The sequence below is a fragment of the Callionymus lyra genome, chromosome 3 (genome assembly GCF_982586985.1).
Source record: "Callionymus lyra chromosome 3, fCalLyr1.hap1.1, whole genome shotgun sequence".
Taxonomy (NCBI): domain Eukaryota; kingdom Metazoa; phylum Chordata; class Actinopteri; order Syngnathiformes; family Callionymidae; genus Callionymus; species Callionymus lyra.
In genome coordinates this window covers 18460859-18488521 of record NC_141820.1, presented here as the reverse complement: position 1 = coordinate 18488521, position 27663 = coordinate 18460859, and the positions used below count along the sequence as shown (strand labels likewise).

The window sequence follows — 27663 nt, the reverse complement described above, 5'->3', positions numbered from 1 at the left end:
TTAATAGCTAAACCTTATTGATACATTATTTTTTATTTATGTTAAATTAACCTACAAATACTAGGAATAAATGGAAAATGAGGAAAAAAGTTAAGGTAACATTGAACTGAAAAGGTCATTTTAGTAAACGGGTGACACTCACTGAAAATGTATGACTCCTGGTGGTAAATGTATATAAAATATAGTAATTAAAAATTCGTTTTTCTTCATATAGAATTGTCTAGTTAAAAAAAGAAAAGAAAAAAAATGCAATGAATAACATTAAAATGTAATTTAGTTAAGTGGAACACAACAACATGTTACCATTGAAATGAACAAATTAGATTTTGTTATTATGTGAACAAAATGCAAAAACGTATCTACCATTGATCACAAACTTTATGTTATTTGAGTGACAGAAGTTGTTGCTTCACCAAACTGATGAACACTGACAGTAGTGGTACTGATCTGTTTGAGCGCGACCTCTGACTGGAAGGTTCGATTCCCGGATTCAGACGTGTTAGTGTTGATGTGCCCCTGAGCAAGACACTGGATTTATAGTTGAGCTGCAAAACTATTTTGGTTTAACCATCGAGAACCTGGACAACATTTTGCTAAACTAAGACTCTTAAGACTCAAAGAAGCGGGTGGTCATAATGTTCCGGCCGGTCAGCGTTGTTTCTACAGCGAGTAAGTTATTTGTGAAATGTTGTCAGCAGCTGCGGCAGTGAAATGTTTCTGGACTGATTTCAATTCTTTTATTAAAAAGGAAGAAACAAACAAATGTCTCATGAACAATCGGACCAGAGACGACCCTCACAATGTTTGGTCTGCTTCTCCTTCAGTGTTTGCCCACGAGAGGAATGCGATCTCCTGCAGCAGGTTCAGATGGTTCCTGCACGTTTCACACGAAGACTCTGCAGCCACTCTGGTCATAAAGGCACAAGTCGAGTCCTACTGAAGCACCTTTTGCAGCTGGAAAAAAATCTCAAAATGAAGCTCGTCTGGTTCATCTGAGGGTCAATAAATAACACAAATATATTCATATATAGATAGATACACATGTACAGCCTACATGCATTCATATAATTTAAATAATTTATATGTACATTTGCTCTTCACACACTTAAGAAGTTCTTCCAAAATGGCCGTCGCGCACCAGACGTCGTGAAATAACGTTGAAAAAAGGACCCGAGATTTTTTCTTCAGCAGAAATTTGGTTTGATAAAATCCAGGAAGTAAGAGTTTTTGTTTTTCCAGCCGCAGTTTTTAGTTTTTTTTTTACGTCCGGTGGCGTTTCTTCGACAGCGCGCACACGCAGGACGTGTTGATGCGTATCCACCTCCAGGACGTTCTGGCGCCGAGCTGCGCCAGCGCGCGCACGTACGTCTGCGTCGTCTTGCACTGCGAGTTCCAGTTCTTGTCGTCGATGCCCCGGCAGCCGCCCTTCACGGGCCGGGCCTCCCTGCAGACGGTCTCGTAAAAGTACTGCTTGACCTCCTGCGTGGCGCTGGTCTTGATTTTGGCCAGCACCGTCACGCTGTTCCCTAAATTGTCCGTGGCCTGGCTCCTGTCCGTCACCCACTTGCTCATGCTGTCGCACACCGAGTACTCGCCGCGGTAGCTCCGGTGCTCGGCGTAGCGCCTCCTCCGGGTCCGGTTGCTGGTGACGGACGCCTCCTGCGCGCCGCCGCCGCCGCCCAGGAAGTCGTCGGGCAGGTAGAGCGGCGGCGGCTGCAGGGGCTTCCTCTCGCTCAGGAGGACCCGGGGGGAGTTGTAGCGCTTCTGCTGCCGCAGCAGGTCCGAGTGCAGCAGCGGCACCAGCGGGTCCAGCAGCCCGACGCTGCTCTCGTCCCCCCACTCCTCCCGGAGGCTGTCGGGGAGCAGCAGCGGGAGCAGCGTCTCCTGAGGGTCTCGGGTCCGGCCCTGCTGACTCTGGTTCCCCCGGCTCTTCCCCCGGGTCAGGTCGGCCTGCAGCAGCTGGATGATGAGGGCGTTGAGCGGGTCCGGACTCGGCTGCTGTTGTTGTTGCTGCTGCTGCTGTTGCCCGTGACGACCGGCGTCCATGTTGGCAGCCTGGATACCATAGAGGTACACGAGGACCATCACGTACAGCAGGATGGACATCACTAGATTCACCTGTAAGACCTGGAACCACAAACACAAACCTGTGTTATTTACGGGAGAAGACACTGCAAGTGAGTTAAAGAACACAACAATTTATTGAACTGGATAAAAACCCCATTAAAATCAAGATCTCGTTCATAAGGGGCGACGAAAAGGCAGCAGCCACGTCATAGTTGAATAAAAAAAGAAGAAGAAGTACAAAACAAACCCTGACTCACAACAACTAAACACACATGAAGTACAGGAGTTGTGGTCACACTATATAAATTAAAACGTTCCAAACAGGAGTCCGTTCCGGTCGCTCCAACACGCCGTCACTTCCTGTGTGTCACGGGTCGTTTATTCGCCGCTTCAAGTCAAACAAAATACAAGCTTTACGATCGATCGGACGCACTTTCTTCCGGCAATTGTACAGGTCAATAGCCCCGGGAGAAACGGTCTCGAACCGTAGAAACATCGCGATATTTAAGGCAATATAAGTATAGTGTATAATAATTTTTGATCTAACAAAATACAGGCACCGTTCAGTGGATTTTTTGCGTTCTCTGTCATTTGTCATCCATTTTTCCACCGCTTGTTTCCTTATGGGGGTCGTGGGGGGACACCCTGGACAGGACTCACCATTCACACACACACTCATACCTACGGACCATAACCCCAGGTTCACAACCAACCTCTGTATGTTTCTGGACTGTGGGAGGAAACTGGAGTTCCTGAAGTAAACTCACGCAAAGGCAGAGTCAAAGATCATAGATGTTCGAGTCACACATGTAGACCACGTCGTCATAGTCCAGCATTGGTAAGAATGTTGTTGATACGAGGACGTCCCGAGCTCTGAGGGAGAAACTACACCATGTTTCTATAAAAGAAAACAAGCCTCTTAATCTAGAAACCATTTTCCGAACATACTCTTTGAAAGAAAGCTCCTGATCGATAACAAATCCCTTATGCCTACTGTAGAGCTGTGGTTCTGAACGTCGGGTCACATAGAGGGCAGCAAACAAAAAGTTATTTCCCTTTTATTAAAAGGAATAGACTTATTTAAATGGATTCTTTTCACTAAAATCAATTTCAGGGTGACTTAAAGATGGGTCTATATGTCTATGTGAAGGGGCTATCTTTTCCTCATCCAACAAAAACACACCAAAAACATCTACGTGAAGAAAAAACTGCTTTTTTCAAGTGTATCAATATTTGTCGTAATTATAACACTTATTGTAGAGTTTTTAAGGCTACTGTCGCTTACAACGTTATATCTCAACCCATTTTTTTCTTTTCGGTAAACTTCAATAAAGATTTTTTTCATTCTTTTTTTTAGGTTTAGGTCATAGGTCACCAACAAAGTACCAGTGCTGTTGACCTTTAAACTAAACATGTAGTAAATCGCAAAATAATAAAAAAAGAACCCATGGATATTTGTCGAGAGCAACATGTCATTCTTAACAAACCTTTTTTGTGTTTATTTCCAAAGTCTGATCAGCGTTTCGTATATATATATATATATATATATATATATATACATATATATATATACATATATATATATATATATTTTGGATGGTGGAAATAATCAGTGTAAGATTCCTCAGCAAAGGTTTCAGAAGCGAACAAGCTACTTCTTGTCACAAACCCTCGAACCTCCCTAATCATATGTAGAACAACATGGATTCTCTCCGGGAATGCTAGACATGTACGGAATGTCGATGCTCGTCGACCAAACATTACGACTAGTTCCTGACTCAGAAGATTGATCAACGGGCGCTCAATAGAGTTAACAAAGTGAAAACAAAAGAAAATAATAAAGCGTAGAATGAAGACGAGGAAGAAAAGTCCAACATTATAAAATAAAATATAATATTTACAACTATTATCATTAAAACATTATGAAAATATTTGTAATGATATTATTATAAAGGTTGAATGTCTATTTACTGTAATTTCTCTTTTTACCACAAAACCATATACATATTTTCCAGCACTGTATTGATATTTAAATTGTTTGGGTTTATTGTTCATATTTTAATGTCATCATCGTTGTTTTATGGCTTGTATTATAAAGTTTTTATGAAATAAAATAATTAACATATTTTAATCAACATTTATCATGCACATATTCACACCTTTTATTAATTTTTGTGTAGCATTTAAACTTCAGGCTGTAGATTACAGCAGTCATTACGTCCTTCGCACTTCAAGGGAAAAAAAAAAATCCAACAAGATCCTGGTGATGACTGAGGACGAGAGGATACAGTCGACTCCAGCAGCTTTTTAAAGCTGATGTTTGGACATATTTTGGTTTCCACCAAAAGAAGACAGTTACGACTTCGTCAAGAGTCATGTGGTCTGTAAATGATGTAACGACAGAGTCAAGTTCTCAACAATAGTTCAAATATATCTCCATTTATCGAATTGTTGACCTGGTATCATCCAATACACACCCCTAAATGTGGAAAAATAAATAAAAGAAAGTTGAGTCAAAACTTCAGCTGATACAACTCGAGGTCTGTGTGTCCTGCTCACTCCCAGAGGACATCTCCATCGTATTTGTATCGTCTCCAAAACTCATTTTCCTGAACTTGTCATCTACACATTTCTCATTCAACTATGTGTTGTTTCGGCCAAAACTCCCAGATGTGTTGGCAGATGTGCTGGGATTTCCTCCAGCTGTCCGGAGCAGAAGCCGCTGACCTCGCCTAAACCCACACGAACCCTGAACCGAGCGTGACCACGAGCCAGAGCACACACTGTGGAGGGGAACCCACAACCAGAAGAAGTCCGGGGGGGGGGAACATGAGTCTTGACCAAAACATATTTATTTCCTTGTTGATAGTCACCATCGTCAGTGTTACTGTTGGCTTCGCTAGTGAGAAATACAAATTTAAACATAGTTATTGTGGGAAAAAAAGGAATTTAAACATCCTAATTAGAAGTTATAAGTTTTAGTTATAAGTAACTTGCTACTACATGACTTCAGTGGAGATTGACAAGAATCTTTTCAACATTTTGTGGTGATGCGTCGAATCAGACACAAAAAACTTAAACTATCAATTGTTAAACCGAGTGATAAAACTGGTGGACTTTCCCTGTTTCACTAGATGGATGTGATCAAATCTTGACGTCAGATTTGTAAAAAATGAAGGTCACCTTATTTAACAAAAGGTAAAGGGAGAAGGATCATTTTTTTAGTTTGCACTTTTTATTTTAAGCAACAGTTTCAAGACATTCACACTTTCATGTCAGATGTTACAGGAGAATAACATTATCTCATATTTTATTCTTGATTATCAAAAGTTCTGTGTATACATATTAGTTGTTAGTGACTCCTGGTGTTAGTGACTCCTGGTGTTAGTTAGTGACTCCTGGTGTTAGTTAGTGACTCCTGGTGTTAGTGACTCCTGGTGTTAGTTAGTGACTTCTGGTGTTAGTAGTGACTCCTGGTGTTAGTAGTGACTCCTGGTGTTAGTGACTCCTGGTGTTAGTGACTCCTGGTGTCAGTGACTCCTGGTGTTAGTGACTCCTGGTGTTAGTGACTCCTGGTGTTAGTTAGTGACTTCTGGTGTTAGTAGTGACTCCTGGTGTTAGTAGTGACTCCTGGTGTTAGTGACTCCTGGTGTCAGTGACTCCTGGTGTTAGTGACTCCTGGTGTCAGTGACTCCTGGTGTTAGTGACTCCTGGTGTCAGTGACTCCTGGTGTTAGTGACTCCTGGTGTTAGTGACTCCTGGTGTTAGTGACTCCTGGTGTTAGTTAGTGACTTCTGGTGTTAGTAGTGACTCCTGGTGTTAGTAGTGACTCCTGGTGTTAGTTAGTGACTTCTGGTGTTAGTAGTGACTCCTGGTGTTAGTAGTGACTCCTGGTGTTAGTGACTCCTGGTGTTAGTGACTCCTGGTGTTAGTGACTCCTGGTGTTAGTGACTCCTGGTGTTAGTGACTCCTGGTGTAAGTGACTACTGGAGTTTAAGTGCAGTGACAATTCACCCTCTAAGATGCAGCAGACGCTCACAGACAAATATATAATTTTCTCAGACATATGTAGAAACCTTTGGGCCAAGAATCTCCTCACAGACAAAAACAATGCCGTCCCAGGACATTTGTAATATAGTGACCGCACTAAAATATGTGTATTTGTTTACTTTTAATACTAGACTCTATGAAGAAATTGTCTGCATTTTTCCAGTCGAATTCTCAGAATCTTTCAGAGCAAGTGAACCTTCGTTGTGAGACGCAAGATGACTGACATTAATCTACAGATCATTTAAGATTCGATTAATGTAACAGTTTTTTATTGTAAACAGGTATTTGTTAATATCTCAGCTGTAAACATACGGTGAACATTGTTAGCAAACTCATTTTTGTTTGACTTCCTGCTGTGGTTTTCTTCAGTTTTTCCCTCACAAGTCACAACAATGTCTCCTTTATATCTGTCATGTCAGATTTTGTTAAAGTTCTGACTGTGAAGTTCGCAACTCAAATAGAAGTGGAGCCTCAAGTTCACAACCACCTGAAGCCACAAAGAGTCTCAGTAATGACTTAATATCAAAGAATAACTGTAAAGAAACACCTGTTGTTTTTTTTTGTTATTAGGAGGATTTTTTATTTGTTTTTATATTGAAATATCTATTTTTACATTTAGTAGAAAAACAGGTAGTATTAGAACTTATAATATCTATTAAGTGCATGGTTTCCTAAATTAATCACGATTAATCGCATTCTATAAGCAAAATTCCATTTTGAACCTCAACTTAGAAAATGGACAAATAATGATAAGTATAATAATAATTATAATAAATGAAATTATGTAAATTTATATCGACTATTCCAGGGCAATAATATCATTCTGTTGCTAATGCAAAATATAAAAGAAAAATCTACCAACCAAATTCAAAAAACGCCGATTCCTGAAGTAACCGAGGTCATGACCTTTCTACGTTCAGAACCTAATGTCCCTGTTTAAAAGTTTGAAGCACAATAAAGTTCACAAGAATGTAAAGTTATTTTTCTTTACTCATCTGCACTAACAAGTTGCCGAGGCAACAAGATTGTTTACATTTTCAAGGGAGAAAAAAAGGGTCTTTAAAGTGATGTCATCACCGTTTGATGAACCCAAAAGAAGAATTCCCGCGATCATAGTTCTCATGTCCGTGTCAAGTCAGAAGTGAATGGAATAGAAGTTTGTCAGAGTTTATCATGTTTATCATGATCCAAACTTCATGATCGCTCACAGCCTTTTAATGCAGACCTTCAACTCATGCGTCTCCACATCTGTTCTCCTCCATCGTATTCATCGACTCCCTCCATCTTCCTCCACCCATAACAGTGCATTCATCTTCGACACGTACTCGACGGTTCAATTCCCCGATCTCTGATTATTTTTGCCCCGTTTGACCTCGAGCGACGAAGCCTCGGGAACAACAGGGAAAAGTGGAAAAGTCGAGGGCGAGAGCTTAAGCCGGAGTTAGCGCCGCATGAGATGACCATTAGCGTAATTAGCTCAGCGGCTAAACTTCCATTAGCCGAGTAGAAAGTCGAGAAGAGTCCGAGGGCTGATGGAGCAGCATCCTCGGCTTCAGATTTGGACGCTAATTGAATAAGCTCCCTCCCAAAAAAAAGGGATTACTGAGATGCGTGAGATGGTCTGATGGACTGCAATCTGGTGAGTGTTGGTTTGTGGCAGGAGAACAACAGAGATTTGTGTTTTGTTGTCGCTTACATGTGTTAACACAGCTTGTGGCTCACAACTGCTATTTGGTCGGATCGTTCTTGTCCATGTTTCGACAACGTAAAATTATTTCTGTGTCACAGCATCACTAGTCATGTGATAACAAACTTACTAAAGAACAAGTCAGTGAATACAGATTCAAAACTACAGGCTGAAACTGGCGAGTTTTCAGCTTTATTCTTTTTGTTACTATGAATCTTTAATAAGTGCATCCTTTTATCTCTTTATAACATTTAAGTGCGTCATTATTTTATTTTTTTTGAACAAACATGTTAAAAAAATATGTTAGAAAGGTTTCACAGTAGTATGAAGCAAAACCAAGACACAAAAAACAAACGTTTTCTGTAATGGCTCTGTTAAATGACTTAATTAAATTATAAAGCTTTTATTTATTATAATAAAAATCAAACAACAACAGCAAAATCTATATCAATATATTTTTTAAATATTATTTCTTTATTATTTATTAAGAATTGTACGTTTTGAATTACCTTTCAAAAGATAGTAGAAATAAATCAAAAATTAGGGAAAACACCAGATGACAGATGCCGTACATGAATGTAATGCATTTACTGACTAGAAACTAAAACATCGACCAAACGTCAACAAAGAAATCCATTACACAACAGCTGTAGTGTTTCAGAACTGACATCCACGATACACAGTGAGGACGAGAGTTTCAGGGTCGCTCGCCTCCCAAGAGAGTCAAAACCCTTTGGATCCACATCAGAAATAAACACCAAAATAGTTCCTTTTTTCTGTCATCAACACCTCTTGAATACTTTATTGAAGTTGAGCCATCGATTGTTGAGATACTTTAGAAACTATTAAATACTAAATACTATAGTATAGAAAATGTACTAAGGATGTACGTATGGACGAAAGCTCAAACTGAGAAATAAATAAGATAAAATCTCTTAAATAAGATGAACAATATAGAATCTTATATAATGACAGTAATATTCCCATCATGCAACAGAGGAGCTGGTTCACTTCATTACCAGCAGCTATTGTTTCCGACAAGAGAGTCTGCGGTCAGTAACCACGAGTCAGAGATAAAAAAGATCTACAGACGCTGCTTATCTAACTGAAAGGAAAGAGTCTTGATTTATGTGGACAGCATGAGTTCAAGATCATTTCCATTTCTAATGGGATGACATCGTTACTTATTGTTGGGCATCATCGCTTTATAAGGCTTTTGAGAAGATTCAAAGTGTTTTTGCTCAAGTGCAGGCTCAGCTTCGTCAACTGAAGCTTGTTCTCGATGCTGATGAGACCAAACTTATGGTATTTTCAAAAAGGTTGAGATGAATCACAATATTTTAACTTCCCAAGATCATGCTCAATTTGACGTTGGACTCTATCGGCAAGTGTGAAAGTTTTTAGTCAGTAATCTTGTACCTATTTCTTATATTGTACCAATGCACTTAAAACTATATGCAATAGTTTTTATGTGTAACTGTGTTTTTGTTATCCATCCCGGCCAGGTCTCTGTTGTAAAAGAGATTTTAATCTCAATGAGACTAACTTGGATAAATAAAAATAACAATCATGTACAAACTAACCATTTTAGTTTGTGCTTATCTATTGTTATCCGAACTCGTTCATCCCTCACGATGATTACAATGTCTTTGTATTAGCACCTGGTAGTACTTGATACTCCCTAAAAGATTAAAGAGGATTTAAAGAATATTTTTGGGGAAAGAGTTGGGAAAATCAGACATGCTTTAAGTTAAGTTAAACACCAAAAAATGATTTTTTTTTTTTGCTCAATTTTATTTGATATTTAAGTGCTTTTACATATTGTTATATTATTTTTTTTTTACTAATATATTGAGGTTTTTCACTTCTTTACTTTTCAACAGTCCCTAACCACAGCCCTGAGGAAATATAATTTCCAGCACTGGCCTGCAAGGATTACCTTTTAATGTCCAGTTCAAAGAATCAACATCTAATTTGCATTTTATCACCTGAAGTGAATAAACAATAACATGAAACCTCACTATTGTGGTGTGATGGAGGCGTGATGGGAGTCAGTTACACATGACTGTATGTTACGTGTGTCGAGAGGACAGATGTTCGCACACAGATTAAAACGAGTGTCTGGTGTGTCGACTGGTGTGATGGACAGATGTTGAGAGTGAGGAGAGACAGAACTCCTCCTCCTCCTCCTCCTCCTCCTCACCTTCGCTCATGAACTCCGGGTCACCAGCGACACAATATCATTAGCAGGTGTTTGGAAAGAAACAATCTCGATGGAGTTCGGACTGAGAGGATCCAGATGATTCAAGGTGACATTTCCCACCAGAGGTTTTCCAGAACCTCTGGTGGGAAATGTCACCTTGAACTCTGTAGAGAACCTCCACGTGCACAAGATTTAGTAGAATTAAGCTTTTTATTTATACTTATTTTCAATTTGTAAATTCCTAAAATTGCAACAACAAAAAATACTTTTCTGTATTAAAGTCATCATCCCTAGTAATTCCAATTGTATAACTTTAGGATTAATAAACTTGTTTTTATTCAGATTACTTTTGACCTTTGTGTCTTTCCTGACAACTTTTAATACTGGAATAAATAAAAAAAAACACCATCTCTCCGCACCCTTCCTTCTCCCCTTCTCTCTTCTCCGACTGATTTACACGCTCAGGACAGATCACTATATCATCCACAAACATCATGGTCCGTCAAATTTTTTTCTCCTTTTTTTGAGTTACAAAAGTGGGAGGTCCACCTCAATCCGTTTACAGCATCAGCAGCTCAGAAGAATGTTCTCTGCCGCTCTGAAGGACAGCTCATGTGCAGACAAGGTTATGAAGGATGGATGGTTTGGACATGTGGCGAAGAAGGTTCAAACTGAAGAATGTTAAAGAAGAGGAAGACGACAGATGTGATCAGAGGAAATGTGGAGCAGATGGAACACACATCGGTCTCACACACCTTCATTGTTCACTGACAAGAACATCCATTTTGTGTCTTCAACATAGAAAAGCAGCATAATGTTCCTTTGTCTTGTTATTTTCTTTGATCTATGTTATTTATCTTTATCTTTAGACTTAGATTGTATCATCTTGTTCTTTCTCTTTATTTCTCTTGTTCTTGTTCTTATTTTATTTGTATTTATCTTTTATGAATAATTGCTGTATTGCTGTGTCTAATTGGAGAAAAACAATTTCCCGAAGGAAACCTCCTGAGGGATCAATAAGGTTCTACCTAACCTAACCTAATAAGAAGTCCACCTGAATTTCTTAATTCTAAGGTTCTAAAGTGAGACCACAAATTTAGGAAAATATTAAAGTAAAAATTTGCCAAAAACCCAAATTTCACTCATTCTTCCTCTACAACCAAGATTAGATTTGTTTAATTCTTGACGAGGCTTCAGCACAAGATGGACGTTAAAGACGAGCACCACGGAGGGATTTTGATGTTTTTTAGTTTTTTCTCTTTGGACGAAGATGAAGAAAACTGAGCTCCAGTCGCCACATTAAAATGAACAAACACTTTTGCCTTTAACTCTAAAAAGGAACGACTTACTCTGAAAATAATCCCAACACTTAAACGAAGAAATTAGTATTTTCGTGAACTAACACTTTAAATAGAGGAAACTATCTGCGACACATTTTGTGACTCCAGAGTCAAGTCTTCATGACTTCACGTGTTCGATGTTGTTTAGCGACTCACGGGTTCATTTAACGAGCGACTCCTCTAGCGCTGGGGTCGATACATAAGATTTTTTTTTAAATACACTGTTTTCTTCTATGTCGGGGTCGGACACATGATGGCAACATGACCACAAGGGGATTTTCTATATCTTGCTCAAGGACAGCCATATAAAACGATGGATCATTCAAGCGGATGAATCAGCTGCTGACTCAAGACCCTACAGTGTTAGCAACAACGTGTACAGTGTTTTTCAAGGCGATGTAAAATGACAAACTTCCATGTTTCAAACCGTGACACATGTGAGGCCTCAGGGTGATAAACAACATTGTTAGCATTTTCACTTTTGCTAATCTTGTCTAGATCACTAAAAACGTGCCTTTGAGCAAAACATGTTTAGACATAGATACTTGTACCTTAAAACATTCACATCATATAACATAAGTTGAGTTCATTTCAAGTGTTCAGATGGAGTCAACTGATCCAGGAACAGTCTTAGGATATGACGCCTAAATTACCTGTTCTCAGATGAAAAATGTAGACAACGGGGTAAAGAAAAAAGTGTTTTTAAAAATCAATAACGTCTTAATTTGAGAAACTAAACAAGTAATTTTTTCTTAACCTTTGAAAGTACATTTTTTAGTGTTTACAAGCAATCAATGGCTTTTTTTTTTACATGAAAAGAGATATTTTCTCGACTTGTCAGGTGAATGTTACTCAAATTAAATCCGAAAGGTTTACTTGTAACAAGAACTAAATAGTACTTATAATATAGTTTGTGCAGTTTAGAAATCCAGCCATTCATCCAACTAACCATCCATCCATCCATCCATACATCCATCCACCCATCACTCTATTCATCAATCCATCCATCCATATATACAGCCATCCATCCATTTATACAACCACTCATCCATCTATCCATTAATCAATCTATACAACCATCACTCCATGTATACAACCATTGATCCATCTATACATTAATCAATCCATACAACAATCAATCAATTTATACAACCATTCATTCATCTATACATTAATCCATCTATGCAACAATCAATCAATTTATACAACCATTCATGCATCTATACATTAATCCATCTATACAACAATCAATCAATTTATACAACCATTGATCCATCTATACATTAATCCATTTTACACCAATCAATCAATTTATACAACCATTCATCCATCTACCCTTTAATCCATCTGTACTACCATCAATCAATTTATACAACCATTCATCCATCTATACATTAATCCATCTATACAACCATCAATCAATTTATACAACCACTCATCCATCTATCCATTAATCCATCTATACAACCATCACTCCATGTATACAACCATTGATCCATCTATACATTAATCCATCTATACAACCATCCATCCGTTCATACAACCATTCATCCATCTATACAACCATCCATCTATACAACCATCAATCAATTTATACAACCATTCATCCATCTATACATTAATCCATCTATACAACCATCAATCAATTTATACAACCATTCATCCATCTATCCTTCATTCCATCTGTACAACCATCCATTTATCTATCTATAAAATCATCCATCCGTCCATTTATAAAAACCATCCATCCATCTTTAAAAAATCCATTCATCCATTTATCAATCCATTTATACGACCATTCATCCATCCATCCATCTATCAATCCATCTATACAACCACCCATCCATCCATGTAAAAGTATCAGATGGGGACAGATAGGTTGTGGTTGTAGGAACGAACACAAACTCTTGCTCAGAGGATTAGAGGTGATTTTACTTCAGATCTCCAGAAATAACCTGCTGTACATTTGACTATTTCATCAGCTTCAGAAGTCAGTGGTCAGCTCTAGAAGTGACCTCTTAGGTACACACTTGAATCAAAGGTCATTATTATCACATACCCTGAACTAAAGTCGCTCAGAAGAGAGCTTACAGATGCAAGAATTGTTTTTTGTGTCGCATTTGAAAACCTCCTGTTGAACTTACTAACTAAAATAAAATCCCAACCCCAGAGAAAGTTAGTTTCAACCTGGACTTCATAGTTAGTAGTAGAGTTTAAGAGGAGTCGATTTAAAAACACAATTTCTTGTTCTAGACTTCACGATGACTCAAGACGTGGTTATCAAAATGGCGACATTGGGCTAAGTATTAAGTTTGTATGTGTGTGTGTGTGTGTGTGTGTAGGTGTATAAAACAGAGAACAAAACACTGCAGCATCATTCAGGCCAATAACAGGATATGAAGAGGAGGAGTTGTTAATCAGAAAATGCCATCTCGACCAGAATAATTCAGCGTGCAATGTATTGAGGAAGTTTCTCCTCTTGTCTGGTGACTTCATAAAAGATGTTTCTGTTCTTGGTTCGAGGACAAACTAATGTACAGTTCTGTGTCTGTGGACAAACATTTGATTACATTAAATATCGGACGTCAATTGGGTCTAATATTTTGACCTCCTGCTCTATCATGTAATAACCTCCTCTAAGTGGGTTATGTTTTCGCCTGTGTTTATCTGACAGTCGGTCGGTTAGCAAAACAACTTGGAAAAGTCTGAAAGGATTTAAAAGACGTTTTCAGGGAATTTTGATAATGATTTTCAAGTTTATTGTCTGGACAGAGGAATAGTAACCGACTTTATTTTGTAGTTTTGTAAACACTTTATACAACACAACATATAATCAAATCAGTGATTCACTTTTATGAAGCTATGAAACTCTTCATTCCATATTGTTTTCAAAAAGATTGCAAACTAAGACGTCGCAACAGCACAGCAATGTCATTAAATATACACTTTTAATTCACTTTTACAAATAATAGGAATCACTTGTCCTGTTTTTATAGTCACGCATAGAATCCGCCTCTTACATATTCATCGAAAGTCATACACTTAGAATGCAGCTCAACAACTTTGGTTGAAAATAATTCTGTGTGTGTAGATGAGCTGCTTGTCTGCCTCTACATTTAAAGTCGCAAGATATTAAAAAATATATATATAAGCACTTGTGATTGATTCACATGACTTCAAGAGAGTATTTTTTAAAGGGAAGTGAACACAGAAGCGTCTCACACACACCAAACTCACGTAATCGAGTAAATCAATCGGAAACTTTCAAGAAAAAAGTTAATCCACAACTAGAAGTGAACATATGTTGCTGATTTGAAACGTCAATTATACAATAAATAGAAATACAAATATTGGAACTTGTAGGTTACAACATAACTAACTGCAGAAGAATCTGTAAACATGTTAGTTGAATGAAGCAGGAGTTCTTTCTTCAGAGAGAAAGTTAAACAAGGACCAATGAGAGCACATTTAGAATCATGTGACCATGATTCCACCCCTCAATGAACAAGGGTAAAATTATCAAATGAGAGGAAAGTCAACAAGAATTTTAAACCAAATTGGTTAGATGAAAAGAATTAAGATCCATCGTTGAAAAATCTTAACTTCATCAACAACAAATCAGAGACAGGTTTTACATATTTACATATATCATTGAGAAAAAATAATAAAACATATCAAGTTTTTATTTCCTCTAAAGAAAATGAACTACCCAGAGAAGCCCTAAATGTTGTTTTTTTTGTATTTTTTATACTCACATTTAAGATACATTTCTGACTCTGATCTGCGACTTCCCACTAACAACTGACCCCCCAGCAAAATGACCTACTTTTGTAAAAGTTGTTTTGTCGCTGGAACCCAATGACTATATACATACATATATCTATATCTATCGCTGCTAAAGTATGCATTTTCAAACCACTTAAGAAAAGGTCTACATTAGTCACATTAACTTACTTCCCTGCACAGTCCTATAACCACCGACACACCACACATGACCTCTACACAATATATTCGCCTGAATCTCTATTTCAGTCGGTCTAGACCGAGTTATCAAGTCGTCATCGCGGATTGATTCCGATGATTATTCTCAAGACGCCTAACAGAGGCTCATCACTCCCTCGTGCTGCGTGGACGGACGGACATGAGATTGTCAAAGCTAGACAAGGATATTTAGATGCACAAGAACAATGTTTGTCTTTGTTGATTATTTCTTACCTCCTCCAAAAAGATGAAAAAAGTTTTTAAGTTAAAAGTTCTGGACAAATAGTGGCTGTAACGTTAAATTTGTGGTTAATTTGCCATTGTTTTAGGGTTTCTATAATGATTGCTAGACGCTAGTCAACTTGAGAGAGAGGTGATTATTTTTAGGAAGTATCAAGCAAGAGAAAAAACATAAAGAAATCAATAATAAATAAAAACAATTACTGATTCCATGGACATGAATGGATGGATAAAAGGTAAAGGCTGCAAAAAGTAAATACTGAGTGAGAAGTTCGTTTTGCTTATTCGCCAACACAGAACGACTTCCTGCCATCTTAACATCACAGGAAAATCTGCGCTCTGATTGGTCAACATGATTTGATGTGTTGTCGAATTGAAGTTCGATTTGTTTAACATCGTTTTGTAACAAATTGACATTCCTTGCAATAATAGAGCCTTAAGATTGACTTCACATGTAAACCAGTCACTAGTTGTAGTTTGAATCCATCAATGGTGAGTTTGATCAATATCTTGAGATCAATCTCCTGTAGCTACTTCCTCCAAGAGCATATCTATGAAAATCAAAAGGACAGAGGCGGTTGTCAATCACACTCAGATACAGGAAGCACAGATAAACACAATCTCCACATCTGCACCGAGAACTCAAGTCCCTCATGTGTTCTCTCCGGTTTCTCCCCAAGAATCACTCTTTTGGGTTCAGACGATCTAAAACCAAATAGCAAGACTTGTAACTAAGTCAGATCGTCTCACCTTCTGATCGCTGGCTTCCTGTGTTTTTAGACGAGAGAGTTGAAACTAATGACTTGCATTAATTAATACGAGACAAATCACAAAGCGTCAAACCGCACAGAGGGAACAACAAGTCATGCAAAAGCGAACTTGAGCCAAAACGACTGAAGTGAATAAAAGAAATGAAGCAGAAGTTGCTCAGTCGTTAAACACAGTTCAGGGATGATCTGTGCTTGACAAGGTATTGAACAACACAGAAGTGTAATAAAGACTGTATAACTCACAGGAAGACTTCAAGCTCTGACTGGAAAGACAATTTCCGAGAGCTTGCAAGACACAAACCAGACAAAGATCTTCTATCCTGAACTATCTAGACAAGACTGCGCCTCTGTGGATTGAAAACAGACTCAAAACAGAGCAAAGCACAGATTATGGATTAGGTTGATTATATTAGTATCAGTATCAGTATTGTTGTACTTGAACTTTTGTTTTGTTTTTGTTCTTGATTCAAACCAGCGTGATACTAATGGCATCAATGAACAGTGTCTTACGACAGACGTCTTGAGTTTCGAGAATAGTGTGTTGAATGTAGCCGCTCATCAAACCGCTGCTCTCAATGAACACAGGATTTATTTGTAATGAATAAGTGTGTTGCACTCGGTCAGCTGGCAGCAACACTTCACAGCTGAGACACAAGGTTTTTTTTATTTTTGTCGCAGCCACACAAACATAAATTCAGCTCAGCGCCGCGAGAGCGAAGGAGGAAGTGGAGCACGGTGAAAACAACCTGTTCAAACTCAAATCACTGACGACTGCCAGGTTACTTGACTCAATGATGGTTGGTTATCTGCAGTGGAAATGTAACACAAAACTCAAAAAGAAAGTGAGGACCCTTCACTACAGTTCTATTGATATTCACCTCGTTCTGTGACATGGATTACTCTGAAAATACTCTAAACCAAGAGTTGAAATGAGGGCTAGTAGAAAACCATCACTTCCTCTGAGCAGACAGGATCAGACCAGGGATTTTATTTAACACTTACATTTACATTTGGTCGAGGTTTGCTTTTGCCCGTGTTGTGCTACTGACTCAGGTTTACTAACACGTAAACAAGCCAATACACTTTGAACCAAAAGAGTTCATTCACTGTCATCATCTGTGAGACATGTGTCAACACAGTATGAACCAAACATGAACCAAACAACACAGTATGCAAAGATGATTATTTGATCAAATAAATGTGTTGCAATAACAGATGTTAAAGCTTATAAACAGAAAAATGAAAAGATTGAATCAGAAACTACATGCAAACAGCTGTTTGGCATTTGAATTAAAAACTAAGCATTTTTATCATTAATCTCTTAAAGGAATACGTACATGAAAAAAAACTTAAGCTAGATGATTACTAGATGTTGCTCCAGGTTATAAAAAACATGCCTGGTTGTTGCGATCAATGGCTGCTGTGGACTCGTAAACATTATATTGAAGGATCAATAAATCCTTGATCATAAAAAAGAGGTTTGTCGCCACCTGTGGTGGGAAGCTGTATTGCGGACACAGCAACCTACGAATGATGGTTGTGGCCCTCTGGATCTTTCTATAAGAGAAATCAATGGAATACAACAAGTGGAGAGAGTTACAGAAAGTTGAGGAGATTGAGGTCAGTGGGACGAGGAGAAGGTGACCAGCCGATCACCCTCGACCCTCTGGAACGACGGGACGCAACCTTCTTAATCTTTTGGCACAAGATCTTAACCGGAGCCACGACTGAACCTCAACGGCTCCTGCATCCCAGTCTCACAGCGCACACTCATCTCAGGGTGAAGGCGTGCTGAGCTGCCACCAATGAACGGGAGACATTTACTACGACGCGAAAGGACGTGTGTGTCTTACACGCAAATGCCAAAGCAAACAGGCAGAGCAGCCAATAAAAACTGAGCAGATCTTGACTCAACAGACAACCTGTTAATTTGACTCTGCAGCTCAGATGATGGACAGGTGGAGATTGAGGTTTGTTTTCTCTGCGGTCATATGACGTGTTCACAGTAGCCCCGGTTGTTGGAGAAAAACCCACAAACTGAGTCATTCTACTACTGAACGGGTTGAAATGTCTTTTACTTTACACATCTTTTGAATATAAAATAAACATGATTGTAGTAGTTTCTATCATGGGTTACACAAAAGTAAGGTAAAGGTATTGATTCTATCAAGGACAAATGAAACTTGCCTACTTGAGACCTTGGCTCAAGTGTTGGAGTGATGTGTTACTAACTGAGGCACAGACATAAATGACTTTTAGATACAGTAAAAAAACAGTTTTATTTTAGAAAAGATATATAGTTTAGTATCAAGGGTATCATTTAAAGAATAAAACATTAATAAAAAATATATAAAATTATGTGTAATATCTAAATTTTGAATTAATATAGTATGTTGGACATGGAAACATGTTGCATCACTTCAGTTCAGTTTTAGTTTTTTTTAGACACATTTTCAAATGCTAGAACAACATTTAATTTGACACGAAGATGAAAGTAAATTAAAGCTGCAGGTAAAACCGTTACTGGTTATCGCTCGCTAGGTTTATTATTACCACATTTGGCCCCCAACGGTTCGGCCCCTGAAGAAACTTCACAGATGACAAAGATTTCTTGAATAACAACAACTACAGAAGTTGAAAATAAACCTAAAACAATATCACATTTATCAACATCTCTAACGACATCCATATAACTTGCAGGTCGACTGTGTTAAACTGCCGAGTTTAGACTAGTCGACTAAAGCCAGGGTGAGTTCTATGACCTCTTTCTCACGGACGAACCATCAATATCAAGAGACATGTAGCCATGTATACTTCACACATGCTTCAGGACGGTCCCCGCCGATGAGGTCCAGGCCCTCTTAGTGTGGCAGCTTACGGGACAGTGTGCCAAAGCTGAAAATCCTCCAGCGGGATTTTTCACCCGGCGACGTCTGATCTCCAAACACACTCCAATCGACTCCGGATGTTGTCGCACAGAAGGCAGGATGACAAGCGCCGAACCTCCGCCAAATATTAGTGCTGCATATTAAAAGTGATCAGCAGAGAGTTATATTTTGGGTGACCCTGAAAGGATTAGCCAAAGTTCAGTCTTGTGATGAGCTCTGCTTATTACATTTATCGTATAGAGAGACCAAATTGAATTACAAGGACATTCAACGGTGGCTTCATGCACCGCGAACCATCGCCAAGATCTCAACAGTCAAACAGTCTTTTGATACTGAGATGAAGATGACTTTTTGATGATCTATTTATTTATTTTTACTTTATGAAAGGGGCGTCTTTTTAAAAAATAAAACTGATTTCAAAACGGTTTCAGGGTCAAGCAGATGAGACGATGAATAAGGAGGAGGTTTTAGAAGATGAACCGAGGTGTGAGGAAGATGTTATTTGGTCCACTTTGTCAACAAATAAAGTGTAGCTTTTTAGCACCCAATCAATGATTAAAGATTTGCAAAAGAAGATGGAGTTCGAATCAAAATAGAATATTTCTACAAATGAACTTCATTCTGACTGCGGATGACAGAATCATGTGAAAATTGTGGCGATTACTAATCAATGAAAACAACAAGATAGTTACAAAAATGTCAACACAATCAACCATCATGTTTTCGGACTGTAGGAGGAAACCGGAGTTCCCGGAGTAAATTCACACAACACGGGATCACTTTCATGCTTGGAGGCAATCCCGCTAACTAGTGCGCCCTGGAAATAAGATGAATCTGGGAAAACAGATTAAAACTGTTATTATTATCATCATTATTATGTTAAAATCGTGGGTATGGAGACAAGCATAGACTTAACTTTAAAAAAAAGTACCTAAATATTTGTGATTTTAGTTTTATCCAAAGTTGAATTTCACTAAGAGACTGTTTTAGACTCAAGGGCCAAATTCAGACCACTAAGTTCATAATATACGGGAACATTAACTTAAAAACATCTAGTTGAGTAAAAAAAATGAATCAAATAACAGAATAAAGTGCATTAGAAACTAAACATGGTCTAAAATAATCTCAACCATAGAAACACACTTGTGTATATTTCAAGAGAAAACGGTTATTTAATTTCAGGTGAAATAATTAAGGAATACATATGGGAACTATATGGACATAAAGAAAAGAAGGTTGTATTTGTTTTCATCTAAATGCTTTTCCATTTATACTTTTACACTCCTCATATTACACAGTCCCAGACAAATATCTATGAACGTCAGCTTAGTTTACTCTCGGGTCCTTAAAATGACAACCATGATCTGCTCTGTGTCTGGACTAAGCCTGGTTTTTGTTTTGGTCTTATTCGTCCACAAAGGCTTAAAGAAAAGGCCGAAGGTCGTGTGTAACTAATACTATTATTATTGCTACAATCCGTATTTTCTTCATTATTTTACAAGGGAGGTTTTACACTAAATTAGAGCCATTTAGGTCAAATATTAAGCAAGTAAGAGCCTTTAAGAAGTCGCAAGTTCTCTAGGGATTACCGTCTTCTTTTGGACTTTTGACTTCATTTTTCGGAATCCATCACAATCGAAAAATGACGCCAGCGGCCGTATGGGTCCATGCAGGCAAGTTAAAGGGTAATTAAAATGTCAAAAACTAAATTACACAGCCTTTGCTGTTTTGCATATTGGGAAAATTCGTCAGCAACGCTCGGTACTTTAGTTAGTTAATAATATACTACGATAATTTCCATTTCACAATTAAAATTGAAGAGATGAAAATAAAGTGAAAACTGAAAAAACGCTACTGAGAGATGATGTTAAAAAACATCAGGAATGTCAATTTTCATATCATCCTCAGGAACTGGTAGAGCAAGATGAATGTGTGTTTGTTTAGGGCTTGTTGAAACGGTACAGATGAAAGCTTTTGTGCTCCCGCTCGTCCTCCGCCTCCCACGTTTCTCTTTTTTCACCCCCGGGGTGTCCAGGTAAGGGAAGGGAAGGGCAGAATTCCAATCGTGACAGCGTGTTTCACGGCCTCCGGCGAGGTGAGTCACTCGCTGCCATTATCCTTTTGTGTTGTTGTGGCAGCAAACACATCTCTGCTGTGTGTGTTTTACAGAACGCTGATCAAATTAAGGGAGGTCAAAGTGCAAACGACATTTGAACTGTGCAAACAGCGACGTGCGTGTACGCACCGGCCGATACATTCCTGCGTCAGACTGGAGGCAGCTCTCAGATCGGCTCCTTGAATGAGCGACGACGACGACGACTGATTCATGGAGTGTGAGACGAGGTCACACTTGACGTTTGGATGTTTGACTCTTGACTTGTCGTAAGTGAATTAATGCGTGAAGCACTCGTGTTCAAGCAGCTCAGAGACTTAAACCTGTTAGCGTACGGTTCCTCAATCACACCCGTCAAGTGGGAGGTTTTTCTTTTTTTTGCTGAAGCGCTTCTGCTTCACAACTTGCACACGTCTAATGATAATAATAACAATATTAATGATGATAATTCACAGTAATGACTGTGTTTGTCAACAGTGACGTGACACTGTTTTGTGTCTCAATTAAAAGAAGAATAGAACAAAATACTGTTTAAGCGCTTTGTGACCCTGGTCTGGAAAAGCCTTATATAAATACAAATTACTTACTTTTTAATAGCAATATTCAAAATTCGACATCAAAAAACTTTTCCATCCATTGCTTGTTTATGCTTGTTTATGCTTGTTGTCACGAGTGCTTCGACTGCAAAAAGACCACATCATAAGATAATTTAAATCTTTCCTAACGTTGATCTCATGTCTGATAATCATTTCATTTGAAAACAGATTCAAACCAGTTCAAGTCATCACAATACTTTTTTTTTATCATACACAAACGTCAACGAAACATCTAGCTACATATGTTTGTATAGACTCTCTCGTTTATTTATTTATTCTCGAGAGAAGCAATGTGTGGGATTGTTCCTTGAATCCAAAATAAATGTATTTATATTACCATTATTTACTGAAAATAAAAGTTCCTCATCTCGAAGTGTTAACAGTCGCAATGATTGGATCATTTTTGGCGCGTTGGCGCATCACTTCTCATCTGAACGAAGTTGTGATTGGTTCGACTTTATCATGCTAGCTGTTAGCTAGCTCTAGGATTGATGATTGAAAGGTCACATCATACATTCTTTCGTCTATTTTTGTCATTTAAGAAGACCCGAAGAAAGCCTCTGGGGGGATTAAAGATTATTTTTAGATGAATAGGTGCCCTTTGGTATCAAAAGTTAACGTCTTGTCCGCCATGGTGTAGCTAGCAGCTAGCTAGCTGGCAGCCACAGTAAGTACTTCCCAGTGTGTTTTCACAAGACATAAACGATGGTCTTTTAAATCGGTTTTAGACTGACGAGCCAGAACGAGAAAAACATCAATTCATGAAGTATTATTGCATTAGTAAGTGAGTAAGTAATTTATATTTGTAGAGACTGTTCCAAGTGTAAAATAATACTGTAAAATGGTGGGCGACAACAAATCAGGTCAAAATGAGGCTGATACGGTGCGATCCGATCAGGCCCGTGAAAGGAAACGCTCGTATTCAGCTACTGAGAGTGTAATGAAATCAAACTTCAATCCCTTGACGACTTTAAAGAAATTGGAATCATGGGTACACTTGGGTCGTATATATACTGTGAAGCCCATTATCAGATGTTGTCTGGTGTTTAAGTTGAGCAACGATGTGTTGAATGAAGTTCCTCCGCCTCATCAGCGCCACATTAGCTCCGGGCAGACGCCCAAAAATGTCATTTCCTCAAGTGAGCGACTCAAGTGTTTGAACAAGGATAAACCAAGGATTGAAACTGGGCTTGAAATAGTTCATGAACGATCTGTTGATCATTTTCATGCGCACTTAGTGAAAAACGATTAAATATGTATTTTAGATGATTTCTTTTTTCTTGAAGATGTTTTATTTTGATACATAGTCATAGCAACAGAGTTTAATTTACGTCAAAGATGTTCAGCCAGAGAACAAGTTGTAGCTTGTTAGCTTGACAAGCTTTGTTGCACTTCGAGGACACACACGAGGTAGAATTACACTTTCACTCAGGCAGAGATGAATGGAAATCCAAGTACAGTAGAGTCTGGAGGAACACGAGCGAGTAAACACAGGATAATTGTTACATGACCGGTGAGATAACCAGATAATCACGCAATAATGTGTCAGAAATACAAATCAAATACAACAATAGTGTCTGTGCATCTGTACCAGACGAGTCAGATGTAGTGATATTAATACCAGTCTCTCACTTAAACCGTCTCTCACTTTCTGTCTATTTGTTTCTGTGTCTTTTCTTTTTATCCGTCTGTCTCTCTTAGTCTCTGTCTGTATAAAGTTTCCCTGTATGTCTCTCTTAGTCTATGTCTATATCTCTTTTTCTCTGTATGTCTTTCTTAGTCTCTGACTGTATCTCTTTTTCCCTGTGTCTCTCTCTCTTATTCTTGGTCTATATCTTTTTTCTCTGTATGTCTCTCTTTTCATCTCTCTATACATCTTTTTTTCCTGAATCTCTCTCTTAATCTCTGTCTATATCTCTTTTTCCCTGTATGTCTTTCTTAGGTCTTGGTTTATATCTTTTTTCACCTTTATGTCTCTTTTAGTCTCTGTCTATATTTCTTTTTACCTGTATGTCTCTTTTAGTCTCGTTCTAAATCTTTTTTCACCTCTATATCTCTCTTAGTCTCTGTCTATATCTCTTTTTCCCTGTATGTCTCTCTCTCTCTTATTCTCGGTCTATATCTTTTTTCTCTGTATGTCTCCCTTTTCATCTCTCTATACATCTCTTTTTACCTGTATGTCTCTTTTAGTCTCGGTCTAAATCTTTTTTCACCTCTATATCTCTCTTAGTCTCAGTCTGTATCTCTTTTTACCTGTATGTCTCTTTTAGTCTCGGTCTAAATCTTTTTTCACCTGTCTGTCTCGTTTAGTCTCTGTCTATATCTCTTTTTACCCGTATGTCTTTCTCTTAGTCTCTGACTGTATCTCTTTTTACCTGTATGTCTCTCTCTCTTATTCTCGGTCTATATCTTTTTTCTCTGTATGCCTCTCTTTTCATCTCTCTATACATCTCTTTTCTCTGTATGTCTCTCTTAGTCTCTGGTTGTATCTGTTTTTCCTCATTTGTCTCTTTTATGTCTTAACCTGTTTCTCTTTAATCCATTTCACTCCTGGTCTCTGTCTGTCCCTCCTCGTCTTTCTTCCTCTTTCTCTACCTGAGAATAAACATCTAACTGTTGGTCTGGAACAAAACAGCTACAGAGGATTAAAAATACGTTTTTCAGCAAAAAAAACAGCTTTCGGGCGACAACTTCATGAATAATGATGGTAATCATCACAAACACAATCGTAGTGATGAGTTCACTAAGAGGGAGTGAGACAAATAGTGCGCTATGTTTATTGAGTTGAAAATTGAGTTGAAAAATGATGTGTTTTGGCGACTTCTGCCAAAGCAGATGAAAACACCTGGACATCGACTTGTCAACAATATAAGTGCAGGAGTGAAAGTTGTTAACTCTTGTGATATCTCAGGGTCAAGGTGACCCGAGGCCCGAAAACTAATGTAATTGTTTTATCCCTTGTGTTGCTTTTTGGTGAAGATGATACTGCATATGTATTCATAGAAGCCATGGAGGTGGCTCGGGTCAACTTGACCCAGAGATAACACAAGGGTTAATATGTCAGTATGTCAGAAATGTGTCAAATGTATCACCTCAGTTGAAAAATGCATTATTACTTAATTGTTATTACACAGTCAAAACAAACAATAATTGAATATTAAATAACTTTTGAACTATTTGAACTAAAAGACAACTCAAAGGAACCCTGATGAAAGGGTCGTTCCGTCAGTTCCTGGACGTGGAGCATCACACCAAAGATGTTCTGAGTGTTATTGAATCAGCAGAGCTTCCTCATCATGATCGAGCGACAACAAAAACAGCAGTTGTTTGAGACCCGGCTGCTAAGTATGTCTAACCTTCTTAAATCAGGTTGCTGGTGCAAGTGAGGGCTCGTATTCATCTGCTGTAATCGGCCGCACGGCCGCTCATCTGGCGCCGAAGCTAATAACATCACAGTCAATGTCAGAGTCCGACGTTCAGCATCTGATAAATTAGTGGAAGGGTATTAAAAAAAAAAAGGGGGAAACATCTGAGTTTCATTATCAATTTCTGGGTCAATTGAAAGTGTGACTTGTTCGCCACAATAAACCTGTTCGGTGAAAATAGATCAAGAGTTGATTATTAGTGATGGACTAAATCCTGCCAAATCAACTCTTCAACATCCTCGACACGTTGAAACACTTCATTCAACAACACACTCCGATCCAACGTAACACAAGTGGAATAAAGCAAAATGACTCCCACGTGTGTTCGGAGTCTCGTGGTCTTCATCAGGAATATTGATAACAAGGCAACTATGGGAGTAAACATGGTATTTAAAAAATTGTAAATGCTTAAAAAAAAACATTTTGTCACCCTGTTAACAATATATCGCATAACTGTAATTCTTTAACAAATTGTGGCGAGCAAATGTCCATCTTGAAACATGTCATCATCTTAAATTTAAAACGAATCACACTTTATTTATGCTTACACTACTTGCATAATACGTCTGCTAAAGAACTCAGTATCTGAAAGGGGTAAAATCACATGATCTGACCAACTATTCCTGACAAAAAAAAAGACTTAATTTAACATTGTAACGATTTCAAAGATGGCACTGATCTACTTCTTTCATGGAGTCTTTCAATCCAACGATGATAACATTTTAATGGTGTTTTCCTGATTACCATCTGTATCTGTAGAAGGAGCAAGTTCCACCATAGTACTGTCACTTCTACTATTGAGATCATTGCACCGATTTGAGAATTCTCAAAACCCTCATACAACACAGAGTAGAAACAACAAAAGTGGAAACATCTTTCAACCAGGAATGAAACATGTTCTGCTGGAGGAACCGCAGAGGGAACACAAGCACAGAACACTGGGTCGAAGCAGGAGGAGGAGGAGGCGACGCAAAGAGATGAAGTTGAGGGAAGACGAGTAGCAACATGTGGACGAATTATCTTCAAAAGTCTGGAAAATGCTACAGGTATGAGAGTGAGAGCAGAGAGTGAAAAGACACCGAGTCACACGTGAACAAACCAGACGCGACGCTGACGCCAGAGGAGGAGGACGGACACTTGTAGGTCAGACCGGTGAACCACCAAACACCACAGCAATAGCAGCAGAAATAACAACCGATTCCAAAGAAACAACAGCAATTATCGGGGTTTGACAAATTCTAGTACCTGACAGGAGCTGCTGAAAGAGAGTAAACTATGGAGTTCAAAGGTAAGCCGGGGGTTTAGCCTCGGACACAGAGCGGAGTAAGAAGCAAATATGTTTCCTCTTAAACTCTGAAGCTACACAGATGGTTCAAGCCTTTTCCGTGACGATGAAATGTTCCCACATCAGATGAAACTATCGTGTTAATGTTGTGTCTTCACTGTGAGTAACATGAATTCTACCACCCTTCAGTTTGAAACAGAATATACATATATTTTTATAACTCAATTAATGTTTACCTTCCACAGCTTAAGGTTTTTCATAAAATCATTATATATTTTTTTATTTCACTTTTATTCAGCGAATTTAAATGACATGACTTATCTTCAAAATATACAAAGATACCAAGCGTTACGGGGTGCTGAATTTCCCTGCTTTAGCTTTCATTCATTCTATATAGTTCGAAAAAGAAGAAATTAAATAAAACTAATGATTAATAGTAACTCCATATATATTGTGTGTTATGGGTTGGTAAGGTTAACATTTCAAAAGTGCTCTATAAATTTTAAATTACTTACTAACTTACATTCGGTACCATAAGAGTGAAGTCAACTCAGGCTTCTAGTGCTGTCACTTAAAGAAACAGTGTCTTTGTAATAGCAAGGAAATATATATATTCTTTAAAATTATCGCTTTCATTTCTAAATAAATGATTATATATTGAGTTATTCAATGTCCAGGTATCTTAGCTTGTTGAACAGCTTTTTTCTTCCAAAACTGTTTTCACGGTCATTATAATTCTCAAGTTATGGAAACAATTCGAAACATGGACGTGAAGTCGTGGACACTTAATGTCCATCCAAGCGTACTGTCCTTGTTATTCTGAGTCAGCATGCAGTTGATCTGTGTATTTTTGTAGAAGAAGTGATGACAGAACACATCTCCAGTCTCACACATGTGAAGAACTGACTGACATCTGGCTTGTGTTTCGACACCAATCCTCCTTCAAAAGTTTATATAGATGTATTTCCCTCAGAGACATAGGTGGTCTCGCTCCCTTCATACCTCGACTGTCAGCAAC

The 27663-nt window shown here is 38.3% G+C and overlaps 1 protein-coding gene across 1 annotated transcript in view; it reads right to left on the bottom strand.

Moving 5' to 3' along the window:
* Window positions 1–996: 996 nt before the first annotated feature.
* The window catches only part of ntf3 (neurotrophin 3), a 38677-nt gene continuing 12010 nt past the window's right edge, over window positions 997–27663 (bottom strand). Inside the window, exon 2 of the mRNA XM_087785781.1 lies at window positions 997–2127. Coding sequence (XP_087641907.1) covers window positions 1261–2127 — 867 coding nt within the window. The 3' untranslated portion in view covers window positions 997–1260. The remainder of the gene's footprint in view (window positions 2128–27663) is intronic.